This window comes from Lissotriton helveticus, chromosome 3_1 (genome assembly GCF_964261635.1).
Source record: "Lissotriton helveticus chromosome 3_1, aLisHel1.1, whole genome shotgun sequence".
NCBI lineage: Eukaryota > Metazoa > Chordata > Amphibia > Caudata > Salamandridae > Lissotriton > Lissotriton helveticus.
In genome coordinates this window covers 1,944,859,210-1,944,875,798 of record NC_136061.1, presented here as the reverse complement: position 1 = coordinate 1,944,875,798, position 16,589 = coordinate 1,944,859,210, and the positions used below count along the sequence as shown (strand labels likewise).

Below are 16,589 nucleotides of genomic sequence, written 5' to 3'. Positions count from 1 at the left end.
TGCACATGTAAATAGACTAACTCATGTATTTTCCATGTAATTATGTAAATATTGATCGTATATGTGTTGGTGTTGTAATTATGTAAATAGAATCCACATTGTGTTTTTTGTCACTATTGTACATTATTATTGTTCTTTTCTCCTGAACTCGTAATGCCACATTAATTGTGAATATTGTCTTTTTTCCTGAAACTACAAATGCCACATTTACTGTGTATATTGTGCTCTGACCCTGTATACTGTTATAATATATTGTTACTATACACTCATGAGTGAATACTGGTTCTGGTGTGGCAACAACATTCAATCTGGATATAGTCGTATGACATACTCCCCTCCCAAAATGCATCACATTGCACATGAATAGCAGGGAGTTTTCCCCGGTTTTCCGCTCTCCTTGTCGGATTATTGATCGGAGCCTCGGGGATCTACTTCCGCGATGTACGGCAGCGTGCACGTTACGTACGTGCCGTCATTAGCTTTTTCTACCGGGATGGCAGAGTGACTCAGTCCTTGCCGGATGCCGACGGAGGAGGCTTGCGGCTACGAGTGGCCGTCTGACTAAGGTAATTTGAAACGTGTGAGGGGCCGGTTGGGGCCCCCTATGTGGTGACTAATCCAGCAGCTTCTGCCGCTCTCTAATTTCGCGATGGGACCATTGTGCAATTAAATCAGAGCACACAATGGTTCCCACGTTAGGCCTTAGGTTACCATTCAAATTGCTAGGTGCCTTACCCTTCGCCTATTCCCACTACGGTCTCTGGGAACGGTTTATAGCATAATTCCCAGTAATCCCTGACTAATGGTTCCCCTTGAACACGCTACTTTCAGGTCAGATATAACTTTGGTCATTTTGTATTACATCCTTGTCTTTACAATTGCTTTTACATACCTTTCAGGAAGGGGCCGATACACTAAATTCTCATTGTACATGGTGATGTAATTCATAAACTCACCTGAAAATGCGTTCCTTGGCGACATTGGGCCTTTGGCACGTCCATAAAGTATACCTTTGTAGCGGCCATATTGTGTGAGGGGTGCACGCTCTAGCGTTTCAGGCGACCGACCTCCTCTTAAGGGAGGTAACCAGGGGGCTCTGTCTTGCCATCTACTGTCCTGCTGATTTGACTAGCGGACACAAGACCTAGCAGAGCGCTCCACGGCTTCGCGCTGAGTTGTGGCGCTTATTTACTGAAAATTGCGGCGCTTTTTAACTTCCTGTTTGTGTATTTAATTTTAATTTTATTTCCTTATCCCCTGTTTTTAAGGGCTATTTCCACTCACTTACACCATAATTGGCATTGTCACCGCGCTTGGCGGGTCCCGGTTTCCGTGGGCTTGTAGCACGAGCAGCAGCACTTTGTAGCGGCCATATTGTGTGAGGGGTGCACGCTCTAGCGTTTCAGGCGACCGACCTCCTTTTAAAGGTAGTCATGCCTACGTGCAGCGGTCACGCGCAGCGGGAACGCCGGAACACCGCCGGAGTCACGCCAGAGTCCAGCCCGTCTGCGCCCGTCAGCGTCCCGGAGGCGAGCGGGGCGGCGGGCAGGACTCTATCATTGCGCACCTCCGCTCTTGCGCCCACTACGCTACGATATACATCGCGTGAGCTACGATTACTGCAAAACACTTCGGGCGGCTGCTATACAGTTTTCCCTGGTCGCTACAGGGGTAAGATGCGATGTCCGGGTTGTGGATGGTGCCCCAGCTCTGCTTCGCCCTCGCTCCCAAATAGAGAGATTGAGTGTGTTCAGTATCTTGGCCTGTTGATAAACACTAGATCAGCATGTAGGCATGCGCAGGATATCCATGACCTTCTGGTTATGGAAAAGCCACTCTGTCTGATGCTGACTGAGACTTGGCTGGGGGAATCTTCTAATCCTGATATTGCCATAGCTATTCCCCCTGATTATAATGTTTTAAGGAAGGATAGATTGAAGGGGAGGGGCGGTGGAGTGGCAATGGTGGTGAACAAATGCGCCACATGCTCCATTTTGCCCACGGATGACATTCAAGGTTCTGAATCCCTCGCCTTTTCCATTACATTGGCGCCACATCAATCCTTTAAAGGCCTTCTAGTTTATAGGCCACCTGGACCGCCTGGAACCTTCTTTGAAGAGCTCCAGTCGGCTATTTCGGTACTGGCCTTGAAAGCGGAACATTGTATTCTGGCCGGGGACTTTAACTTTCATATGGATGAGCCATCGGACACGGATACAATTAAACTGCTCGATGTTACGGCCCCTTTTGGCCTGGTCCCGTATCTTCTGGGACCAACGCATGATAAGGGTCATACCCTTGATCAGATCTTCTCTACATCTCCCTTGGAGGTGAAGGCTATCATACCAGTGCTTTGGTCAGACCATAGACTGGCCAAATTCTGTATCCAGGGCACGATGAAACCTTCTAGCACCGCTCTTAAGCAGCAGGGCCGTGCTTCTAGGGCTTATCGAGTGACGCCAGACATGCTGGCTCAGGCTGCTCTGGATCACCCTTGCCCCCTTACGGGAGATTTGGAGAGGGATTTGGATTCTCTGCAAGTGTGGCTACTAGATAGGCTAAACGATCTCGCCCCTGTGACAACCCCCCGATTAACACCTAAGCGGGTTGTTGCTCCCTGGTTTACTGAGGCGCTGTCGGCCTCTTGTCGGCAGTGTAAGGTAGCTGAAAGAGCCTGGCGCTCACAATATGACCCTGTGGCAAGGCTGGCCTACAGGACAGTGGTTAAGGCTTATCATCGGGACATTCGCCTAGGGAAAAAAACTTATTTTGCAAGGAGGATAGATGCCGCTTCTAACTCCTGTAAAGAGATTTTTAATATTGTCAGAGAATTCACGGCCCCCCGATCTAACGTAACCCAAGCGGTCTCTTCGGAGTCCTGGGCTTCCGATCTTGCAAACTATTTTACGAATAAGATAAAACTGATCCAAGATTCTTTTCCACTGGTGGTGACGGCTGTTTCGGCCAGCCCCGAGGACGGACCAGCTTCATTGGCCCCTTTGGGCCCAGTTTTGGCCGTTTTCCCATCGATTTCAGCCCCTGCTTCCTTGGCACTTATGGGCAATCTAAAATCTGGGTCGCCTCTTGACCCTTGCCCGGCCAAATTTCTGGCAAAAATGTCGGAAGTTATAAATCCGCTGGCGAATCCACTCTTGAACCTCTCTTTGAGCCAGGGAGTGGTTCCGCAGGCCTGGAAGCAGGCAATGGTCATTCCCTTGCTGAAGAAGCCTGGTCTTGATCCGGAGGTGTTGGCCAACTACAGGCCTATTTCTCTTCTCCCTGCTCTTACGAAAATTCTAGAGAAGCATGTGCATATGGTGCTTTCTAATTTCTTGGAAGCTCATGATGTACTGCATGCTACTCAATCTGGCTTCCGCCCTAATTTAAGCACAGAGACGGCGCTTTTAGAGGTGTCTGAAGCCATTAAAGAGGTACTTGACTCCGGGGGCAAAGCCATGCTTGTCATGTTAGATTTGTCGGCGGCCTTTGACACCGTCCCCCAAGAGGGTCTTCTCGCCAGACTCTGCGAGATCGGTCTGAGGGGGACGGTGTTCAGCTGGTTTAGATCTTTTTTAGCTGGCCGTCGACAAACGGTCTGGGCCTCTTCTAGCGCGGCCTTGATGCCGTCTTTGGGAGTCGGAGTTCCGCAGGGCTCTGTGTTGAGCCCGACTCTTTTTAACATCTTTATGACCCCTCTGGCGGCATTGGTGGAGTCGTTGGGGGCCCAGATCGTATCCTACGCCGATGACACCCAGCTCCTCTTTTCGTGTAAGAAAGGAGGAGACTTTGATGGAGAGAGTATCCGGGACTGCCTTGGGGCTGTTTTTAAATGGTTCCAGCTGAACAGCCTCAAGTGCAACTCAGATAAGTCTGAGGTACTCCTCTTCGGATGTTCATCGGATCCGGACTGGCAGGCATGGTGGCCTATTAATATGTTCCCCCCCGTCCTGTTCGTCCCAGCTCGCTAAGAACCTGGGGGTCAAGATGGACAAGGGTCTGACGTTGAGATCCCAGATCCTTGGTCTAACAGGAACATGTTTTGGCCTCCTCAAAATGCTCCGGAAGTTTTTGCCTCTTCTCTCAGTGGAGCATAGGAAGACGACAGTGCAGGCCCTGATCGGCTCAAGACTGGATTATTCTAACGTCCTCTATTTGGGCATGCCAGAATATCTATTGCAGCGGCTGCAAGTTGTTCAGAACGCGGCCGCGAGGGCCATTTATGGCCTAAATAGGCGAGCCAGTGCTGCTGGCCTGTTGCAGTCACTTCATTGGCTGCCTATCCGGAAGCGGATTGCCTTTAAGGCTCTGACTTTGGCCTATAAAGCCCTGCATGCTGTGGGAGCAAAGTATCTCCAAAGGAGACTTGCCTTTTACCATCCGGCTCGCTCTCTAAGATCAGAATCTCGGTTTCTTGCGGTGGTCCCGCGAGTAAAGAGAGCCCGCATTGGAGGCCGCTCCTTTAGGCTGCTGGCGCCACAGCTGTGGAACACTCTGCCGTTGATGTTACGCGGTGCCACTAATTTGCTTGCCTTTAGGAAGGGCCTTAAAACTTGCCTCTTTGCCCTTTAGGTCATCACTTTTTTGTCCTGTTTTCTTTTAATTTGCTTTTACATCAGTGTTGTGTTATTCTGCTATAGGTCTCAATAAAAGCGCCGGGACACTCTTTTTGAGTAGCCGTGCGCTATATAAAACCAAATATAACATAACATAACAACCTGTGAAGCCAGGCTTGCCTCCAGGTCTAGGTCAGTAGACTCCGCATTACTGGACCATTCTTCTTTACAACACACACACACACCAGCGCACTATTTAATTTTGTATTCTCCGTCATAGGTTGCAACATACAGTCCGGATGAAGACTCGCAGCAAAGGTTTGAATCCCTCAATGCACAGTCGAGTCGAAACGTCGACGCTCTCCTACTGACCAAGACCTGTACCAACATTCTAATTGTTATACTATTAGAAACTGCATTGAGTGCACATTTGAAATTTACAGAGTACTTGTAAAGCCAATATGGACAGGCTTGTATTGGCTGGTCTCAGTTACCAGTATTTGTAAAATATCGAACTTATTACCCTATTTCTTTGATTCATACTTTAACCATCCACCACCACTACTACTACCCCCTTACCCTTTTCACCCCTCTCTCGCGCGCAACCTATGGTCATTGTAAAAGTATTTTTGATTTCTTCAAAATAAATGCTTGGTATTTAACTACATAATTTGGCGCTTGGTTCTTGTGTGGTCCATTAACTCATGTACATGCATAAATAGGTATGGTTAACATGCATATGATCTTTGTTAGGTTATTAAACAACCAGGTTGTAGTGTTCTCACACAACTTAAATTGTTAATTTTTTTTCAAATTTTGGTCACAGACCATTGTTTTCATTCCCGTATTGCGCCCAGGTCCGTATTGACTTTAGGGGCTACCCCATTATCTATAATGGGCCTTGTATACAAGACCAGCAGTTTCTACTGAAGTGTATATACATCCCTGTCTTGTTCTAAGATAGCAGCCAATATACTTTAAAGATTAGTGTACTCTGAGTGAAAGAACTGTTCTCTCGAGTACATCCAACGGCTGCGGCAGGCTCTGTATTTCTACTCTTGCCCATCTTTGCTACCTAATCACCGCAGTTACTGTGTACCTGCCCATTACATTGTGAATTGGTGTGAAAATATAAGCTAAGTGCTCCAGTGCTAGAGTTAGGAGGGTACGTTAGGTGCCCTTTATAACTGATGTCTCCCCCTGTCCCCTCTCTAATCAATTCTATCTAGGTAACTTGCTGAGGCAAAAAACTCTACATAAAGTGCATACACCCAAATATGTCAGAGTATTATACCCGTCCTAAATTTGCTGATGAAGAAGGAATGGGTTAAGTGAGGACAACTGTTGCCTGCTCAGCAAGATACAAATAGCATTATTCATCAATTATCAAAAAGTGGACAAGAAACACACAGACAGTACAATGTGTAAAGGTCCAAACTAAAAACCGAGGGCCCTTCTCAGGCACAGCCAGTCATTAAACAGAAAGAAAAATAAAAGTGAAATCCTAAATAATAGATGGCTCTCGCTAGGTTACGGGAGGGGGGGGGGGGGGGTGCGGGGATTGCATTTCGGCCACAAGTCTCCAGAGTCCCGACAACGGGAGGTCACCTTCTGAGCAAGAAAGTTTTACCGCGTGGCGTCACACTCCCAAATCAAGGCGCGGCGCTATGCTGCGCAGAGAGCAGTGGGGGCACAAAAACATGCGTAAGTTTACCCCCAAAACACAGATGATTGAGAGGTGGCCCAGCCCAGCCTTGGCAGCCGTGCCAGGCCCATCCTTATGGCCTAGTACCAAAATAAGAGTTTTTGAAGTTATGTTATGCAACAACAGGGTGATGTTTAAACTGAAGGCGAAAATAAAATGAAAGGAGGTTTGAAGAATATCACTATGTATGTGTGTAGAAGGAAAAGAGTGGGAAGAAGCAGATGGGTTTACACTTTAATATTTTGCACATCTTTTCTAAAGAGTTTGGGAGTTAATGCCTTCGAATGACTTTAAGAGGTCTGCTACTGAAGTACTGTGTGGAAATGGCAAGTGTTGGGACACTGTTTTTACTGTTTGGCCTTAAATTGTGAAATACTATTTCCTACAACATCATTATTATTGCAGAGCCTACATTCCTACCTGTACTCCTCTAGTATGCGTTACTTTTATAAATTCTAAATTTTACCATGTACTATGTTTTTTCCTTTTACATTTACTCCCAAGCACCATACAATGGTATTGATACCTTGCTATCCTGGAAACATAACTGATCGCCAAGATGAATTTATTACTAGTATATTTTACACATTGTGCATCACATCGTTCCGTACACTTTAGTGTGAACTGACTAAAACTGATTAAACAGATTTCAATTAAAGGTTTGCCCCCCATAGAAAATATTGTGTTTTCAAAAGGTATCCACCTGCTAGGCTGCCATATGTAAATGTTGATGTCATCTTTTATATCACTTTTCTGCCACAAACAAACGAGAATTAAACAGGAGGTTGATGATCTCCATATTTCTACACATTCAGCATGCTATTATCAAGAAGGCCAAAATCGAGTTAAATGTCAGAAATCACATGTAAATACTGTTGGTAAATTTTTACCTCTAAACTAATGTTGGATAGTGGCTACCTCTCTTGTCTGCAATGATACAGATACCTTTGTGATTAGCGCGATTACAGCGCCAGCGCTTATAACCAGTTCTCATTTTTAGTAATGAGCCACACTCATTGAAACTTTGAATTTATTGTTAGTCATGAAGGTAAAATACAATAAAAGAAAGATTGAGGTGCTAAAATTACTTTAAAAAAACAGATGGCAAAAATTTAAAGAAAGGGGACACTGCTGAGATATTGTGAGAGTAACAAACGGACATCAGCAATAACAGAATGAAAACACAAGATGAACGTACAATAATAACAATTTAAGTGCTAGCACTATCACAATAAAAGCACTAGGCACTAATAGAATGTTTTTCATGAGGTGCAAATCCCAACAGTGTTAGAGCTTGAGATGGAATTAACACTGGAATGTGAGCCTTAGTTGGCAATGCACCCAGAACGAGAGGCCACAGATAATACATACCGAGAAAGACTACCTGCACCCCGGCCCGAAATGAGAAATCAGAGATTGAGAACCCGAGGTGGGAGCAACACCATGAGAAATTGAGGTGAAAGTACACTGGCATTAAAGTTTGAGGTGCAAGCAACACCAGAAAAAAGTCATGATGAGAGTGCCATAATGAAAGCACAAGGTCCAAGTACCATTGGAATGTCTGATAATTGCAAAAGTATCACTGGAACACCACCACAAAGACAGCCGGAGGTGGGCACATCATCGGAATTACACCCACATACGAGGGAATGACCAAAATTCCACATCTCTGGAACGGCGCACGGAGGGGGACAAACCCCAGGAATAACAGCTCAAGGTGGAGACACCAGGTTGAGAGCCAGAGATTGGCGCACTACCAGAATCACAGTCTAAGGTGAACACATTTTCAGAATAGCAATTTATAATAATGCACCACTGGAACGAAACTGAAATCTTAGCAGAATTGGAATTAGTGCACGAGGAGAAATACTAAGAGTATGTACAGGTGGAGATAAAAGATGCAGGTCACCCTATTTGTGATTTTTAAAAAACCGTAATCCTTACTTAAGGCTCCCATACTGGAGTAAGGCTTTAGACTCCTGACCCTTGAATCAGCAACAAACAGTAATGTATCTGGGCTAAAAAGCTATTTCAGAAGAATGTTTTTCTACAAATATGTTGCAAATGGAACAGTTACAGCCTGCATTCCTGTAACCTTCGCAAACGAGTTATCGAAACGTCACTCAGTCCCCGTGGTGCAGTTTTGATACTGTGCGAGAACCAAGCAAAGGCTTTCAGAGGTCGTTGTTACAGTGCGCACACACACACACACACACACACACTATTCAGTCAGTGTACATTTACTTAAGATAATAAGACGATGAAGATAAACGCTGGAACGGAGGCCACTATCCTCGTGAGTTAATGAAAGCACAGATAAGCAAGGTGACTTGGGAACAGCAGGTCAGCCGTTATCAAACCGAGTCTCCTCCAACTGTGCAGACCTCTCCCAGCAACAAAAGCAGCAGACGCACTCCTCCACTGGGATCAGAGGACGGACTGGGATGGAGGTGACAGACAAAGGCAAACTTCGACTAAGAGACTGTGTGCAGTCAAAGGCTGCAGCAGAGTGAGAGCACCGCACTTTCGGAGGGAAGGACAGACTCACTGGAGATGGAACATGTTGTGGAGACCTGTTCAGGGAATTAGTGCCTTACAGCCAAGCAGACTGAATGAAGGTTAACCCACTTATTGAAAAGCGAGCTAAATATATGTGCCCCAAGCAGAATGAATCCTGAACCCTTTGTTGAGATGCTGTCAACATCTGTGCTTCATACCTGATAGAACGTAGACTCCTTTGTTTGAAAGTAAAAGAAACAGCGGATATATAACACCCGGTTTGTCAATTTCACCCATTACAAACTTATCAAACTCACCTACAAAAAGTTCTACTTCATTAATCCTAAGAGATTGGCATACCGGCTAACCTACTCTATCCATTGTACCACCTTCTAAAACATTATGAAACTTTGTTGGACCTTGCTTCTCTCATAGGTCACGCTGGCTGCAAACGTCCTGTGAATCTTCTGAAAGGTATTTAGTAGCTACTTTATTTCCTGGGAACTTGTTGCATGACTTTTAGCACAGGTTTTTTTTAAGAGGGCTTGCCCAAGACATCGCATGCACAGTTTCTTGCAAGACATTCAGTTCACTTGCAGGGCGGCTTACAGCCTGGCCATTGCTTATCATTGGTTGGCTTCATTGTCACTCATTTTCGGACTCCTTTTTGGTCAGCACGTGCAGGCTTCACTTCCTGTTTGTGTGCTTGTCCCTTTGCAGGACTATGGCCCAACTACTACTTCTGTACCCAGTGCGTCCGTCCACTGCTTGACCTTTTGGAGTTACTTTCTCTTAGCTGCATTTTACAGCACTCCATAGGAGTGTACGTGTTTGCTTGCCCCGTACTTGTTGCTTGCTGCCCTGTTGTCACAGCCCATCCCACTTTGTTCTGCTTGCCCAATCTTCCTCTGCACCCTACCACGTTGCTGATTTCCCGCCCACCAGGAGAAAAAAAAACAGCAACCAACACCGAGATATTCTAGAGGAGGCTACAGAGGTAAAAACATCACTGTGACCTCGAAAGAACCCTCTAGGAGTGAAAGGAATAAGGCCTATGATCGCCTGGGCTGTGTCTGTGTCTTGAATAAGGCCTATGATCGCCTGGGCTGTGTCTGTGTCTTGAATAAGGCCTATGATCGCCTGGGCTGTGTCTGTGTCTTGAATAAGGCCTATGATCGCCTGGGCTGTGTCTGTGTCTGTGTCTTGAATAAGGCCTATGATCGCCTGGGCTGTGTCTGTGTCTTGAATAAGGCCTATGATCGCCTGGGCTGTGTCTGTGTCTTGAATAAGGCCTATGATCGCCTGGGCTGTGTCTGTCTTGAATAAGGCCTATGATCGCCTGGGCTGTGTCTGTGTCTTGAATAAGGCCTATGATCGCCTGGGCTGTGTGTGTCTTGAATAAGGCCTATGATCGCCTGGGCTGTGTCTGTGTCTTGAATAAGGCCTATGATCGTCTGGGCTGTGTCTGTGTCTTGAATAAGGCCTATGATCGCCTGGGCTGTGTCTGTGTCTGTGTCTTGAATAAGGCCTATGATCGCCTGGGCTGTGTCTGTGTCTTGAATAAGGCCTATGATCGTCTGGGCTGTGTCTGTGTCTTGAATAAGGCCTATGATCGCCTGGGCTGTGTCTGTGTCTTGAATAAGGCCTATGATCGTCTGGGCTGTGTCTGTGTCTTGAATAAGGCCTATGATCGCCTGGGCTGTGTCTGTGTCTTGAATAAGGCCTATGATCGTCTGGGCTGTGTCTGTGTCTTGAATAAGGCCTATGATCGTCTGGGCTGTGTCTGTGTCTTGAATAAGGCCTATGATCGCCTGGGCTGTGTCTGTGTCTTGAATAAGGCCTATGATCGTCTGGGCTGTGTCTGTGTCTTGCTTGAACTTTTCAAGTATCTGGTCAACTTGCGGTACTAAGAGGTGTGCACTGTCAAACAGGTTCAGCAGATGCTGTTATACTTTTGACTTAATGCCAGACACTGAGCCAGGTGTGATGCGTGACCAGGATACTGGTATTAACAACCCCTGGCAGCTGTGCCCTCTGTAACCAGCTCTTGCCCCATGCTGCCTATACTCCTCAGGGGAATGTTTCGACCAGGCAGTCAGGCTTCCTGCATGATGTGCCAATCTACTGAATGACAAATAGCTACACTATGTATAACTTCATAGTATGAGGTAGTGTTATCAGGGGAGGAAGGTTCTGCCAGGCAGGCTGCCCTCCTCACAGGAAGCTGTAGGAAGCGGAAAGTATGGTGGTGGTGTGGCAGGAAGAGGTTGAGAAGTGAGGGGGCTTGTGCCCCTGTCCTTATGTCTCCTATGCTTTGGAGAAGGTGGTCGTTCTAATCTAAAGCAACTAAGAAAGACAAATTCCTTTTCCTTGGAAGACACTGAAGGGTCTGCTTTGAACGGAAAATTAGGCAGATCTGAAATGTTGTGTCATAGGGTTTCGGAGAGAGGCAGAATTTGCATCAGCCATTCTCATGGATGGAGCACTAGACATTATGGGTAAAGTTCTTCTATGGCATGGGAGTGAGCAGTCGAGTGAGCCAAGCATTAAGTGCTATTAGGTGCCAAGCGTCAAACTTGATAGGTACACGTCCGAACCCAATGGTGGAAAAAACAATATAACAATGGAGCCACTGGCCATGTGCATTACCTACTAAGGGAGGAGACACCATACCTCATGACTAAAACAAGTTGAAAACATCAGAGTTCAACACTAGATAGCAGGAGCTTGCATAGCATATGTACCTCCACCCACACATGAGCTACAAACACATTTAAGCAATCTTGTTAAAATCATGTAAATCTGATATAAAGTTTCACCTGGTAAATCAACAATTGCCAAGCTCAAGCAGCAGAAATAACATTCCACAACGGGTTCTCTTGGCAGTGAATTCCACCTCTTTCCTTCTATGAGGTTAATCCAGTCCGTTCGCATCTGGGTGGAGTTAATAACACTTTGGAAGTCCATAAAGGGAAAGGCAGTACTCATCCACTCAGATCTCAAGACAGCTGAGAATTGCAACCTGCTTAAAAGGTTCTCTTGAAATGGTGTCTCTACCCCCTCCCAACATGTGCTCAGTGTTCACTCACAAACTCATCCTCCTCCTGTTCCTAACCTTTGAAATGACCTGCTGCATCCCCTATTCCAGGTCTATTCAATCAATACTCCAAGCCACTCATTGAAACTCAATAGCTTTCAATGCAGGTGATCTACTCAAGGGTGAACATGCGCTTTACAAATACACATGTTAATGTTAACTTATATGGAATTTGTGAAAGATGCAGTCTCAACTTTATGAAGACAAAAAAATACTTTTGGAGGGCAAATCCATGGAACATGACGGTTAATCATTATCATATGTATGTTATTCAGCAAAACCAACCACATGGCAATCGTCACTCGACCCTTTCCCCAGGGTCATTATGGTCACCCTTGACATTTATTTTACTGCACTCACATTAAGAAACCACTTTGGGACGTTTGGGGTAAAAAGAATGTTATTAATCACATTATAAAGAAACATTAGTCTATCGAGTCACATTGTAGAATGCACGCAAACTACATATCACAGTTGGCCTTCCAAAACGCCCCAAGAATCTCACAAAATTCAACTTTTTCCTGTGTCTCACCTGTGAGGATCGTCTGGAAAGCAGCTTCTACATTAGTGGAATCCAGTGCAGATGTCTCTATGAAAGATAGACCATTCTTTTCTGTGAGGGCAAAAGGAGATGTAATTTAATATAGGCCTTTAACTTACAGCAGTCACCTTTGAGTATTTTCCAGTGACTTAACCTACCCCCTATAAAGTCCTACAAAAATGCTGATGGTAGTGTGGGTTTATGACCAGTATATATGACAGGACATGCCAAACCTTGCCGTACATTTAATAATCTTTGGCGCTTTTCAGTGCCTTGACTGAAAGGGCAAAAGGGATCTATTGGAAGGATTGCGCTGCGGTCATCGGACACCAACAGCAACTGAAAGGTCGATGGGTACACCCGTCGAGCTGAATATGAGGCTCCATGAACAAGATGAAAGTGTTGTTTGAGAGGTGCAGAGTATCATATTGAAAACAGAATGAAAACAGGTAAAATGCTTTGGAAGACATATATAGATACTCCTAATGACGGCATAGGGAATGCTACTAGTTAGATCAGGGATGAACAAATCGTTTTGAGTTCCATTAGCATTTCTGACTGCATTAGTGAAGGAGGATGAGGGAGAGAAAGTGGCAGGCTGGTTGAAAAGGGAGTGGGTGAATATATGTAGACAATTTAAGTGTTCCAACAGTAGGGGTTGGGTACAAGTCTGGTCTCTGTAGTTAACCTATCATTCCCTTATGATCTAAATCCAATGTATGCCACAGAAAGGCACGCATTTACTATTTTCAGAGCAGCGTCAAAGTTAATTAATTTTCTTTTTTTTTCTTAGGAACACTTTTACCCACCTGCAAAAGCCCTGGCCTCATCAGTAGGCACTGCTCGCAAGTGACGCAGGTCACTTTTGTTGCCCACCAGCATAATGACGATGTTGCTGTCTGCATGGTCCCGAAGTTCCTTCAACCACCGTGCAACATTTTCATAAGTGAGGTGCTTGGCGATATCGTATACAAGCAGTGCTCCAACAGCACCACGATAGTACCTGCAAGGAAAATAAAAGTGTTTGTAGAAAGTATACTTCGTTCTCTTACTATGGGTGTCCACTCTAACCTTACCCATCCCACAATTTGATTGTCATATACCAATGTGTGAATAGCTAAAAAACACCAGCCAAACAAGTTACTTACCTTCGGAAGCACTTTTTCTGGTAGAGACTATCTAGCTTCCTCACTTTTGAGTATTCTCCAGGTGATAGATTTGTTTAGGAAAGCTTTCAGCAGTACCTCGGTGCACTGTCAGGTAAGACCATTTGGCTCCAAACTGACACCGAACCGCCCGGAAAGGACTTGCGGGGCCCAAATAGGAGCCACACCTTCACGCTGATGTCAGTTGATTTAACAGATGTCCGCGCATCCAGACGCAAAGCCTCAAGAGTGAATGAGCAGTGTGCAGATTCCTAGACTGGGGATCTTTTTAATGGATTGAGTTCAATCACAGAACGGGAGGACAAGTGGGGGCAGTAAGGAATCTACAGCTAGACAGTTTTACCAGAAACCAAATTACCCAAGGTAAGTAACTTTTTCTTCTGCTAGAGACTTCTGGCGGCAGATTTCTATCCTTCTGAAAAGATACCAAAGCAGTACATATTGGAGGTGAGTCCTGCAGGACTGAGCAGGCTAAATGCTCCTCCTTGTGGATCTGGCTGTCCAGACAATAGTGCTTCATGAACATATGGAAGAATGCCAAAGTAGCTGCCTGACATGCGTCTAGGACAGGGTCTCCGTGTGCTAGTGCATGGCCTAGTAGATTCTCAGTCCTTCCACTGGATGCTTTTAAGCCAATGCACAGTAGATGTTGATGCGGAGCACGATCCAGTGGGAGATGGTTTCCTTCAACACCACTTTGCCTTTTCTTGCACCAGCCAATGCCACAAGGAGCTGATAGTCCACCTGGTGTTCTTTGGTACAATCTATGTAGAAGCTCAATGCTCTCTTGGGATCCAAACAATGGAGTTATCCTCCTCCCTATAGGGGTGTAGTGGGGCGTAGAATGCCTGCATGGTGATGGTTTGACCGACATGGATCAGCGTCACAACTTTTAGCAGAAAAGATGCCCAAGCCCACAGAACTAGTTTGTCTGGGAAGAAGGTGGTACATAGTGGATTAAAACAGAGTCTAAAGCTCACTCACTAGCCCATGCCGAGGCAATGAGGAACGTAGTCCAGTAAGTCGCCATAAGAGGAAGCTGTGAACCAGTTTGATCAGAGTGCATCTCAAGTGAGGACCAGGTGTATACAATTTGATGAGGGACACCTGGCTGCTAAGATTACATCAACCACCTCAGGAGGAAGATCAAACACGTTCAACTGTCACCTCTCATTCTCCAAAGATGAAAGTGGAGATTGCACAGGCTAGGGTGTAGAAACCTGCCATTTGTTGCGACAGCACATCCTGCCGGAGGGGAGCCTAATCTAAGGCCAGATGCTCATGCCTAGTAACTCTGAATACCAAATTCTGTGCCCAAGGCAGAGGCACGAGGATGACTTGGGGCCAGTATAAATCATGCTAACTATGAAGGCTAAGCCTAAATGATACATTTTATAAGGCTAAAATATATAATTGCAGTACAACTTAACTTCAGAAGTATATCTCACATGATGACTTCAAGTAAAAATTATCAACTGACATTTGCCATGTCCTCAGTGATTTAACTCTCCTTGGTCTCACAAATCTCCTCCCATTGGACCACAACTTAGACCACTCATATGACCAGCTCCATCGGACTCCCCTCTAATTCTCAAACTCTACAAACATGCCACATCACTCATGAACATCGCCCCACTACACCCCCTGATCCTCACTTACTCCAAACGCATAGATAGAGGGTTATATTATATTATATATATATAATATAATATATATATAATATTATATATATATATTATATATCTGTTCTACTCAGATGAAACTGTGGTATCATTGGATCAACATGCTGTAACAACCTTTGAACCTCAAGACACCAGGACCAACCGATGTTGGTCTCACTTTAAGCAGTCTCCTACTCCTCTACCCATCTCTCCTCTTTGTTAGGTCTCGCCTGTCGATGCGCATGCGCATCGAGCAAGCGAGACTATAGGGGCTCATCCACTCTTTATCCACACTGCAAGGAATCGTGGCGATTCCTTGCAGTGCCCGTGACTTTTAAGGTCAATGCGCATGCGCATTAAGCTTATGCGCATGCGCATTGACCTTAAAAGTCACGGGCGCGTGCATGTCCGTCTTTGTTTACCCGCTCCGCCCCCTCCCGCCGTGTCGCCTTGCCTACTCTCTTCCACAGCCTCCCCCAGCTCCGCCCCCTCACTACTTGATTGCACGGCCGCTAGGCCGTGCCTCCCCTACTCTCCTCCCCCCTCCTCCTCTCCTCCCCTGCCTGCCTGCCGCTAGCCTTGCCTACTCTCTCTCGCACCCTCCCCCAGCTCCGCCCCCTCACTACTTGATTGCACGGCCGCTAGGCCGTGCCTCCCCTACTCTCCTCCCCCCTCCTCCTCTCCTCCCCTGCCTGCCTGCCGCTAGAAAGCAAACAAAATGTTAGCGGTAGCAAATAAAAGACAATATTACTGGGAAACACACAAAAAACCAGGCGCGCGTGATCGTGAGTTGTTGCTATTTTTCCTGATAGCACTCTGCAACTTGTATGAGGGATACAGTGCTCAAATTACTGTGCGGCTCGGATAGGATTACCGGGACTCTGCCATAAGCGCTTTCCTGCAAGCTGCAGCTCTCTGAAAGCTCGTCCAGGAAACCAGCACAGCAACCTTACATGACTTATTGCCAGGGGAGGGGGAAGGAAGGCAGTGCTTCCAACCGCGCTGCACTACTGCCACCTTCTGGCGCGCCGTCGCCCATCCCCCACCCCACGGCGGCAGACGCCAGCCCTCCCTGCCTCTTCACAGCCCTCCAGACAGCGGCGGCGACCGAACATGGAAATAAATCACTGATCTCTGAAAACCGGCGACAAGCGCGAAACCTTAGAAAGCGATAGGAAGGCAAGTAGCTACGCCACCCCCTAAAATTACATAAAGTGTAAAAGAGTAAATACAATCGTGTTATGTAATTAAAAATAAAAAAATAACGCTTTCTTTGTGTTGGATTCTGGACGGTAAATGAAACGGCGTAGGGCTCTCACATATGCATCACATGTTCGTTTCGCCACATAAAACGCCACTGAACTCAC

General features: G+C 46.0%; 1 protein-coding gene across 1 annotated transcript in view; it reads right to left on the bottom strand.

Moving 5' to 3' along the window:
- The window catches only part of RAB11A (RAB11A, member RAS oncogene family), a 93,079-nt gene that overhangs the window by 19,231 nt on the left and 57,259 nt on the right, over window positions 1-16,589 (bottom strand). Inside the window, exons 3-4 of the mRNA XM_078683024.1 lie at window positions 13,205-13,398; window positions 12,387-12,467 (exon numbers count right to left, since the gene is read on the bottom strand). Of these exons, the coding sequence (XP_078539150.1) occupies window positions 12,387-12,467; window positions 13,205-13,398 (275 nt within the window). The remainder of the gene's footprint in view (window positions 1-12,386; window positions 12,468-13,204; window positions 13,399-16,589) is intronic.